This window comes from Telopea speciosissima, chromosome 10 (genome assembly GCF_018873765.1).
Source record: "Telopea speciosissima isolate NSW1024214 ecotype Mountain lineage chromosome 10, Tspe_v1, whole genome shotgun sequence".
Lineage (NCBI taxonomy): Eukaryota > Viridiplantae > Streptophyta > Magnoliopsida > Proteales > Proteaceae > Telopea > Telopea speciosissima.
The window spans coordinates 30,975,550-30,987,171 of NC_057925.1; the positions used below are offsets into that span (position 1 = coordinate 30,975,550).

Below are 11,622 nucleotides of genomic sequence, written 5' to 3' on the forward strand. Positions count from 1 at the left end.
TGGCATACCGGATTCCTATCCAGCATACCGAATCATTACTGGTCCTTTATATTTTGACCGTTACTCTTGTGTTTTAAATGAAAATTAGGTGATCCGGCATACCGGATTCCCATCCAGCATACCGGATTATTTATAGATTATGGAATCCGATCCTTAATTGGATTCCTAATTAATTCTAACCTCCTTGGCTATAAATACCCTCTTGATTAAGGCTCTAAACACTACAATTCAGAACAATTAATCATATTTAAGAGCCTTCAAGATCAAGTGTCTTTCAAGTGAGAATTTAATCAATCCATCCAATCTCACTTAGCTCCCTTCATACATATTTGCATTCAAGCTTCAAAGTTTGAAAGATAGCACTTATTCTACTATGGTTTGAGGTATTTTCGAAACCCCTTAGTATTTCATTATTTACTTTGCACAAGTAGTTGTTGAGTCCTCTTGCTCAAAATCAAAAGAAGTTTGAGTCCTCTTGCTCATTAACTCAAGAGTAGTTTTTGTTGAGTCCTCTTGCTCATTTCTTAAGAGTAGTTGTACGAGTCCTCTTGCTCTTACTCAAGATTCTTATAGTGAAATTCTCTCTAAGTTGAGAGGAGTGGACGTAAACACGTGTTGGCCGAACCACTATAAATCTTTGTATCTCTCCTTTGATTATTGCTTGTCAATTTGGATATCTTTACTTGTTTAATTTCCGCATACTATTTTATTTTCCAACCTTCACCTATTCACCCCCCTCTAGGTGAATTCACAGTTCTGTCCATTTTAAACAGTCGATGTCAATTTTTGGTTTTCAGTTTCAATTCCAAATTGAGACCCTTAATTTGGAAGAATTGGCCCAACAGAAGGTTAACAAAATGGTTCAAGAATCCCACCTCTATTTGGAGCTTGAGCTCACTCTTAATCAATGAAGTTAGTTACCGCCAAGGTCACTGCACAAAAACCACTTGATGAAGAGAGCATTGACAATTAAAAAATGAAAAAAAAAGGAATACAAAACATAGATTTTTTTTTTTTTTTAATGAAAGGAAAAACTATATTAACCAAGAAAAAGATTTGTGTACACCTGTTTAGTGTCGTGACTGTAGTCCCTATACAAGTGAAAACTTAAGTTACTAAAGTTATCTGTTGCCTTTGCAAAGTTAAGGAAGAGAGGTAATATGTTCCAAGATAAAGGGGATGAGAATTGAAAAGTTAGAAAGTTAAACAATAAGCTATTGCATAACCATATGTCCCTAAACTCAACTCTTAAATGTTGTGTTTTTTGCCATCCTTCCCACAAACCATCAAGCTCTGCTTCCACAGCATCCTGTGTAGTAATCCAACTTGCATTTGTTAGGATACTCTGACCATCTATCAAAATATAATAAGTCCACCTTGCTAAATTAAGATCTGGTTCATAAATTCTTACGACCAACAAACCAGATATATTGAAATTAAATTGAGTTAAAGAAGAGCAACTTAGTATTAAAGGGATGGAATTGGAGCCAGACAATTGCTGCTCAGGGGGGTGATATCCATATCTGCTAACCAACGTGATACATTGTTGATGACCATTCGAGTGTCATCGGGAGCATTGCACATAATGACTTTGTGTCTTACAGACCATATAAAAATACAATGAAGTTTGACAAGCGTTCACTCTGATTTGATACTCTTGCTTATCTTCTCCTCCTTAACCTTCTGGGACTGAACAAGCAACCTGAACGTCCAAATTGCTAAGAGAGTTGCCTCAATTGGAGCAAGCCAATATACAAATATATGCTCCTTGGTTATATGATCTCCTCGGGCATAGGCCCATCCCATGGCCTATAAAAACGAAAAACAAGACAAATATAGTTGGTCTTAAACTCTAAGGCTTCAGGTTAAAACATCTACAATAAACAATACCAGCTGATAATGATAGGTTGGATTAAGTGCTTACAGAGGCAGGGTTCATGCATCCACCCGTCAGATCGGAACCCAGTATATGAAGTGTTAGTTTGGAGACACTGGAGATCCAAGTTTTAATGAAAAAGCTACTGGGGTTGCTTCGAGCAAGTCCAAGTGAGATGATAACAATTGTAAAAGTTAGGAGTCCTTCTGTTAGTGCACCTCGATGGATGTCAACGTTCAGTCGAGGACCATGGCCTATTTCAGGAAAGGTCTCAATGATATACTTAACCCCAACAATAGATCCAAGTACCTGAAACAAACCCAATATTAGTAAACGTAAAACATCTCTATCTCTAATTACAATTCAATGAAAATTCATTTGAATAAAATGCACCCAAGATTACTAGGTATTTATGAACAATTTTAATTGCTATGCCATCAGTACACTAGAAATATCTGAGACCTTGAATTTTCCAATTACTTGCATATGATGGTTTAAACCTTTTGGTTCCCAATTTTTGCTTTTTACTCACCCCCTCTATTGGGGAGTATTTATGAATATTTATCCTTTAGCCCTTGTCTTACCCATTCATGAAATAGGAAATAAGTAAATGATATTTATTACTGGAAATCATTCAAATCCAATAACCCTAAGTTCCTAAGCGCAAAAACGTATGTTTTCTTCATAACAGTTCGAAACAGCCCAAAATCCACACCAGTTTGCATGTCTTGGCTTCTAAAGCCTTAAAAGAACATGTTTGTTTTGAGGTTACTGAACATGATGTTCCTATGATATTTTAATTAATGAATTTGCTTCTGTTCATCAAAAGAAAAACAGCCCAAAATCTAGTCAATATGGTGAGGGGTGTAGATAAGTTGAACCCTAGGTTCAGATTACACACCCCTTTTAACAGTATCTCAAGAAACCTTAAAACAGAATTTAGGTCAACAATAGGGTCAAAGTCAAACTTATCCAATGAAGGTCATATTCTGTCCAATGTTCATAAACTGTTACAATATGCCAACCTCAAAATACAACAATGTTCCAATGTCAGATGTAACAGTCAAAACAGTACAAACTTGAAACCTGTAACCAAAATTTAGGAAATTGTCACAGCAGCTCTGATCTGACTAAATCCTTTGTCGGAGGTCAATTATGGAATGATCTTCAATGTCCCAAAGTTTGGGCAGAATCCAAAGGATAGAATCCATTTTAATGCCAATCTCAATTTCAGCCAAAAGGCCCCTAAAACAGGGTCACACCCCTTTAACAGTATCTCAAGAAACCTTAAAACAGAATTTAGGTCAACAATAGGGTCAAAGTCAAACTTATCCAATGAAGGTCATATTCTGTCCAATGTTCATAAACTGTTACAATATGCCAACCTCAAAATACAACAATGTTCCAATGTCAGATGTGAGTCAACAGTCAAAACAGTATAAACTTGAAACCTGTAACCAAAATTTAGGAAATTGTCACAGCAGCTCTGATCTGACTAAATCCTTTGTCGGAGGTCAATTATGGAATGATCTTCAATGTCCCAAAGTTTGGGCAGAATCCAAAGGATAGAATCCATTTTAATGCCAATCTCAATTTCAGCCAAAAGGCCCCTAAAACAGGGTTGCCACCAGCCTTCATTTGGAAATCCCTTCCTGTAATTAAATATCAATATCCACAACATATGAACTACAATAAAAGTTGATGATCAACCCTTCCAAACTCAAGTCAAATCAACTTTAGCATCACCAATAACAATAGATGAAATAATACTTGAACTAACCTAATAAAATAACAATAGGAGGATACTTAAAACAAAAATGAAACCCCCTACACTAGGTAAAGGAATTAAACATAAATAAAATAACTTAAATTAACCTAATAAAGTAAATCCTGCATTCCTACCTCCTACCCATAATTTTGGACCATTAAAGTGGCCTATTACAAAGAAAACCCCTTGGACCAAAGGGCAAACACATATATAATCCAACCCAAAGCTTGGTTTTCACTAAAACAAGTCTGATTCTATGTTTACTGGTTTGGCAAATCTGTATGTACAGGAATGCACAAAAAAACAATCACTTTATGAGAGTACTATGACAACTAATCACTTCATGAAAGTAATATGACAACCAAACACTTCATAAAAGTATTATGATATGTTAGCATATATAGGTACCCGTATAATTTACATATGCCTTTCATTAATCAAAAAGCAAACGGCATGTAAGATGTGAAAATTGTAGAGGGATGGGTGCATCTCACAAGCAAGCAAAATGTTCTATCCTTATGTTGTATACCATGTCTATTAAATATTATCAATCCCTTATGCTTTATGCATGCTTTACAAATTCTATCAATTCAATGGTTTTATCAACCTCACTAATCTATGAGAATGGGATTTCAATTTATTCATTTCAGTCAAAATGGAGAACAACGCGCTTTGAAGTATCTTATCAACCTTCTAAGTTCAATCATCATCCTATAAGCTTATGATAGGGTTCGAAGTAAACAGACTGAGGGATAATACAATGAAGGAAACTAATTTTAGAACCAAATAAATAAATAATAATAGAAAATCCTTTCCAACATCTATTGGCAAAAAGGGTTCCCGCCAACAGTGTTTATTCACCAGTCGTATGAATGCTTACTATGAGATCTCTTAAGCTGAGCATCAAGCTAATCAAATATTGAATCATAATTCTCCATAACTGCAAGCAAATCACTTTTTTTTTTTTTTTTTGGGCGGGGAGTGGGGTAGGGGTGGAAGAAAAGGAATAATCAAATGGCAGGAGAGAGTGCACTAACAAAAGATATTCCTAATCACAATAATCAAGAATATAAACCAGAGATAAGGCAATTGGAATTTAACTTTTACAAGCTTTTGCTTAGTTGAGTTATAGTTTTTTCCCCCTCCCCTTCATTTTTTGTTGGTTTTTCAGGATAAAGGAATACGAAGCATATGAACTTGGATTAGTAACTTTGACATATAGATTTTTCTTACCAGCAAGTTAGTGAAGACAGTCCTTTGAAGTCAAAGAAAAATTCAAATATTTACAAAGGTTTATATTTGGAAAGAATAAGAAATAGGTTTACTACACAAGGAACTGGAGAAATACAAACTTAATTTCAGAGTAGTTCTGATGCACCCAACTAATGTATTGGGAAAATTTTTCCAGAATTGACTGTTCTGATAAGCTTATCAGAACAGCCCAAATATCTGCCACATGGCAGATCGAATGGGACCCAACTGGAATTGATTATATTTAAGTTTTAGACACAGAATTAATCAAATTTTCTTCCAGACTAATTTGATGTGGCTTTAACACCATGATAAAAAAAGAAAAAGGGTTGTACCCAGTGCATGAGCCTCCCACCACTGCGGGGTCTGAGGAGGGTCATAATATACGCAGCCTTACCCCTGCTTTCACAGAGAGGCTGTTTCCAGCTTTAACACCATGATCTCTTAATTTAAAGCCTAAATAGAAGGGTAATATGGAAGTAATGTTAATTATAAGATTTGTATAGCATCTTGTTACTAAAGCTGTGTTGATCAAATGGCTAATTCAATTGCTGTATAACAAGGATTTGAAGTCATAAAGAATATGTTTGATAGAGCTTGGTGACATTATTAAAAATCCATACACTATGGGGTATATCCAACTTTATAAGAATTTCTAACAATCAACTTTTTTGTTAGTTTATTTGATTACATATCCTCTTCCGGATTAAGTTTTATCATATTTTAATGCAAGAGTCGATCTCAAACCAAGAAGAAACCAGTGAGTGATCGAATGCAGCCAGGATCAACACGGTAAGGATCTATTAATGGTGTGTAACAGCAGCAAATCTCACCCTAGTTAGGAGGAAGGGTGCTGAGATTTGGATCTTCGAAACAGCAGCTTGGACTAAGAAACTGATGCAGACACAAGTGTGGAAAGTAGTCTTCTTTGCCTCTGGACAGCAACAGCAGATTCAGTTGTTGTTTTGGATGCTTTCTAGGTCGTTGCAGATGTAGTAATAGGTAGCACCACTTGATTGCAGTATGCAACCGCAGGAACAGTAGGGAATTGAATAAGAGAAGAAGTAGAAGATAGGAGAAGAGGAAAAGGATAAGGAGATTTGGCTCTCTCAGCCAGGCCCCCCAGCCCTTCATGTCACAGCCATTGGACAAGAGAATCTTTTGCTTCAAAGAAATTTTTTCATTCAACTATTCAAATCATCCCCTAGGCTTCTAAAACCTTACATATAAATAGGTAGCAATGACTTGCTCCTCAAGTTCGAAAAATTAGAAAGTTTTAACTTTGACAAGTCCTAAAATTGGAAACTAAGAAAATAGAAACAAGAAAATAGCAAGTCACTTATAAGGCTGAGGCTTGGATTACAAGCAATGAAACTAAAATAGAAACTTCTAAATAAAATCTAAGCAACTAAAATGGAAACTCTAATTTAGAAACTAAGAAAATAGAAACTTAACACCAGAATATTCCACTAATTCAGCACCTAATCTTCACTCGAGCAGTCCATATCAACCCCAAATCACTGTTCACATGAACAGTGTCACGTGAACGGTAACTCGTGGTACTGTTCACGTGAACAGTATTTTGTGAACAGTATTTTCTGACTTTTATTTTTGTCTTCTTCTTCAAGCTCTGATCAGCATCATATTTGGAATGTATAGGGACTGAAAGTTCAGTTTGGATTCTACCTACGTTTGATAGGTTGATTATGCCTTCTTGATGCGCCCACAGTGCTAGTGATGCAGAAGCCAAGCTGTTTGGCAAGAAATACACTAAGGAAACTCATGGGAGAAGGGCTGGTTCAGTTCACCAACTGGTCGACCAACCCAATGGGCCATAGGGTCAACCAACTTTATGTTGGGCCAGCCAAATAGGGCTGGGAGTTGCTGGGTCTCTCAAACCCAGAATCGTGGGGGCATTATTGTCAATTTATTGACAAAATTTGGGACTTCAAGTACTCGCCGATATCACTTATGGTGGGGACCACTTGAAGGAGTGAAGATCTTATCAAATTTCTAATTTATTTTAGTCCTAGTTAATTAGAGTAGTTTCTATTTTTTATGTTGCACTTATAACGTCAAGTTATGTCAAGTTTCTATTTTTCTTTTTCCTTGAGGTGCATGTTCTGCCCTCTCTATATTGTATGCCTCTCCCTGCAATTTGAATAGTTGAATGAAAATTGCTTTTACTGCAAGTATGATTCCTCTCTCAAGTTGTGTGTGTGACTTTAAGGGCTGAAGGAGCCTGGCTGTGAGAGCCTAATCCATCTATCCCCCAAGCTTTTATTTTCTATCTTCTACATCGATCTCTGAATACTGCTGTGATATTGTGACTGCTCCATCCATTGAGAAGATCAATTGAGAGTTATTGCTGCTGCTGTTCTTGAGTAAGGAGGATCGAATCACCTTGCTGATGGCCTGCTGCTGCTCCTGCTTCCAGCCCCAATCAAACCACCATAACTTGAAGACCTGCACTCTGTTTCCAGCAGGGTTTGGAGGATTGAGTCACACCAACAGGAGGCCTACTCGATCTCAGTTTGGGCCCATTCTGTGGGCTGGTTTGCTCTACAGCGTAAACCTTCTAATTTTGTCACCAACTCAGATCTCTCCAACCTTTCATCAGAATTGACTCAAAATTGCAGCAGAGTCTCCTCTCCAAGGGACCTCCCCTCGATCCAAAGTTGAGCTCGTGCTGGTGGCTGGTTTGGCCTGCAGAGCTGTACCTGCTAATTTGGTGTTGAAGCTATATCTTCCAATTCCACCACTGGAATTGTACGAAATTTTCAGCATAACCTTCCGTCCCTACAAGCTACACTCGATCCCTATTTCAGTGGTATTCTCTTGGCTGGTCTGGCTTAGAATCCTAAACTGCTAATTTGATTTTTGTGGGTTTTTGGGACTAGTAATCTAGTCTTACATTATCTAGAAATAGGATTATTATTAATGCCTGGGGTTTTTCCTCTTCCATTGTATTGGCCCAAGCCTTCCCCCTATTTAATGGCCAAGCCTTGTAAGTTGTATTTTTTTCTTTCTCTTCCTTTGGTAATGGATTTCTTATTCATCGAAAAAAAAAAAATTCTAAAACAAAGATATTGGACAAAACTTTCATCACTACTTTTCACTAACACTACAATTTATAGCTTCACCACTTACAGAGAGTTTTTTTATTTCTGAAATACTGTCTGTCTTTTAACATATTCAAGAAGCTTAAGAAAGTTGACATAATTGAGTGGACAACCTGAACTAAAACCAAGTCAAAGTAGAGATTGTGTCTCTTGAGCAGAAATACTGGTCAAATGTATGTCAATAAAATTTTACTAACTGAGAACTCCTTGAACTAAAACCAATGCGCTAACGATGAAGATGCAACCCTGCGTTTCAAAACCACGCTATGGGCCCACTTGGAAAAAGAGAAATACAATTAATGTAGTCCAGCGATTCTGTAATTATATAGAAGTTCAAATCCCCTTTTTGGTACGTAACAGAGCAAAGGACTCATGGATAATTGAATCAAAAGGGAGAGGCCTTTTCTGGACTTCAAATAAGAATAGAGGAAGGATAGAAATAATTTAAGAAACACGGGCTTAAATAAAATTTATTGAATTCAGACCCTTAAAGTAAATAACCAAAGAAGGCTTTCTTCTACCTTTTGATAGGATAAGAGAGGGGCAGTAAACCGGTCACGTTTTTCCCAACGGAAACCCACCCAATAAGCACCCAATCAATCTGAAAATGGAAGTGACAAATCACAGCCCATATCCCTTAGGGAACAAACAATAACAGGCCTGACAGGTTGCTAAATAAAGATTAAATATGCTGCAACTCAGGTCTAGTGGTAAACAGAAACCAGATCCCACAATGGTAAATTGAACCTTGCAAAGGAGTGGTTTATTTAATCCCAAAATAATCAGTTAAGATCAGTTCCTGGGTGTGATTGATCCCCAAAATTTATGGTCCAATGACTAGGATCTGAATAGGTTTCGAATTCAAACTTTGCGCAGCAGCAACCTCTGCCCAGAACAAAAACAGCAATATCAAACAGAGGTAACAGAAAAGAAGCCTTTGGATCAGAAAAGGTTTTGATTGAAACCTTGAGCGGCAACCACTGCCCAGAACAGAAACAGCAATACCAAACAGATATAACAGGAAAATGAGAAGCTGATAAGAATAGAAGAACAAGGGGATCAGATCCGTAACGAATCATGCATACTGAATCGAGCATGGAGAATATAAGAGAGAGAAGAGGAAGGGGAAACGTACAGCCAATTGTGGCAACAACTCCAATCAAACTTCTATTCCAATGTTCAACTCAATCTGATTATGTTGATGGATTACATGCATATTTAAAGACATTTGTTACAAAAACTAAACCTATTCGGGCTCTATGATTGAAGTAGAGTGTGAATCAAACTCTAAAACTCTATCCTATGACTCTATCAACATGTTTACACCCTATTTCGGTCAAGAGAGTCCATCAAAAGAAGCTCATTTTTATAAGCGAGGTACCAGATTTGAAGATATCGGTCTGCGTAGGAACTAACTGATACAAGTCCAGTCGACAATGGCGATCGAAACGCCCTATTTCAGTCAATAGACCGAATCGATTTTGATCAATAGACCAACCCTATGCCAGTCAAAAGAAGACCGAATTTATAAGCGAGGTACCGGTCTTGAAGATATCGGTTTGCGTGGGAACTAACTGATATAAGTCCAGTGGATAATGGCGATTGGTCTACAGTCTTCGAGGTAGTTACAACTTACAACAAGGTTTGTTTAACTGCCTAGTCAGTGGGTTAAGTGGACCAAAAACTGCCAAGAACCCCCAAGAATGCCTATAAAAGAACAGTCCAGCAACAAACAACGGGGATCGCTGGATTAAAACAAGTCCTTACATTTTTGTTGTCTTTTATCTTTTACTTTTTAGGTGTAGATTTCCATTATTGATTTTTATTTACTTTTGTCCTTTGAATTCCTTTGAATAAATTTCCTTTCAAGCACAACCCTTTATTTACTCCTTTCAATTCCTTAGTAGAATAGACCTCCTTTCAAGCACATTACTTTGTTATTTCCTTTTAGTTTTAGTCATAAATTTGTAGCATAGTTACTCGGTTCATCTTCTTGGCAATGCAATTTTCCTTTCATCATTAAAAGTCTTTGGAGCAATCGAGTCACTTGAAAGATCTCACACTTTCTTGATTAGAAGTCAGATACAATTCATTCGGTCATCTCTCGAGTCTTTGTTTGCACGCTCGTGCATCTTCAACTCATACGACTGATCATGCAAGAGGCCAAACATGTCTCCAACACAACATGAATAAAATAATAAAAAAAGTACAAAAGTAACAATCCTAGTGAACCAAGCAACTGCATCAAATGCGAGGCCAAACAAGGTAAGAAAAGTGTTGACTGACAAAATTCAGGTTTATGCATTGATCAAGAAAATGCAAATTGAATGTAAACCAACTGATTACGTTCAAGTCTCCATTCATCCACCTCATCCAAAATATTAATTAAAGATATAGCCCGTTAGAAGAACAAGAATCTCAATGGGCCAAAACTAGAATAAGCAAATGAAATCAGCATTCTCCATAAGTATAAACCAGAAATAAATCAGATATCAATCAACTAAACATATCCAATTTAATGCACCAATGCACTAGAGCAAATCATTCAATAGAATCAAACTTAAAACATCAACCAATACAGAATCCAACAAAAAACAACCAAATGCAAACGAATGGTCAATTCAAATAACCATCAATTAAAACAAATCAAAACTAGATTCATATTTTAACATACTAAACATACTTAACTTAGATAATAATCAACTAACAAACTCAAATCATATTTCAAATCAATAAAGCATGTAAAACACCAAATCAACTAATTCAACAGTTAATATTGAACGGGATTTCAACCTGAGCAGGAATCCTTGCACCAACAGTGAATAGAAACTCAGTGAAATTCCCAGATACAGAGCCCGACAATACGGTGAGAGGATTGTAAGACCCACCACTGCTTATCTTACACAACCAAGCAAAGAATAACATACTCAAGATTGACAGAGAAGCCTTAAGGATTTCTCCTTTGGTTTCAAAACCAAACCCTAGAATCTTGTAAACAAAGAGCTTGATGAGAGCTCCTGACCATACCCACATGAAGGAGAGGACTAAATCCGACAAGATCAGCCGCATGGAAGCCATGAATGATGTGGGATACGTCTCTCCTTGAGGGGATAATTTCTTGTTTACTGGCTTTTTTTTTTTTTTTTTTAATGGAACTGGCTCGTGTTAAATAGCTGAAGAAGAAGAGGAGAATGGCGCGGAGGAATCTGACATTTTCGTCTTGTTAGTGGAGATTATTTAGGAAAGGAGGGAAGATATGAATCTCCTGTTAAATAGCTGAAGAAGAAGAGGAGAATGGCGCGGAGGAATCTGACATTTTCGTCTTGTTAGTGGAGATTATTTAGGAAAGGTGGGAAGATATGAATCTCGTGTTAAATAGCTGAAGATATGAATTTTAATCCTCTCCAATTCTTTAATCTGGCAATGCAATATCACCTTCCTTGTGTGACACATGGCACAAACAGATCTAATGGTCAAAAATGGTTCGCACCATTTCATGGAATTTTACCCGTTTTGGCAACCGGATCCTCTCAACCCGAGTCGGTGAACCCAAAAAACGCAGAAAAAAGAACACTCTCAAATCACAGATCTCTCGGTTCGTCTTC

The 11,622-nt window shown here is 36.9% G+C and overlaps 1 protein-coding gene across 1 annotated transcript; it reads right to left on the reverse strand.

Moving 5' to 3' along the window:
• Window positions 1–1,612: 1,612 nt before the first annotated feature.
• Window positions 1,613–11,335, reverse strand: LOC122641357 (probable aquaporin SIP2-1). The gene is made up of 4 exons (XM_043834567.1): window positions 11,280–11,335; window positions 10,811–11,146; window positions 1,925–2,185; window positions 1,613–1,809 (listed from the first exon to the last, which is right to left on the reverse strand). The coding sequence occupies exons 2-4, from the start codon at window positions 11,093–11,095 to the stop codon at window positions 1,639–1,641; spliced, it is 717 nt and encodes a 238-aa protein (XP_043690502.1). The 5' UTR covers window positions 11,096–11,146; window positions 11,280–11,335; the 3' UTR covers window positions 1,613–1,638.
• Between the last annotated feature and the right edge of the window lie 287 nt (window positions 11,336–11,622).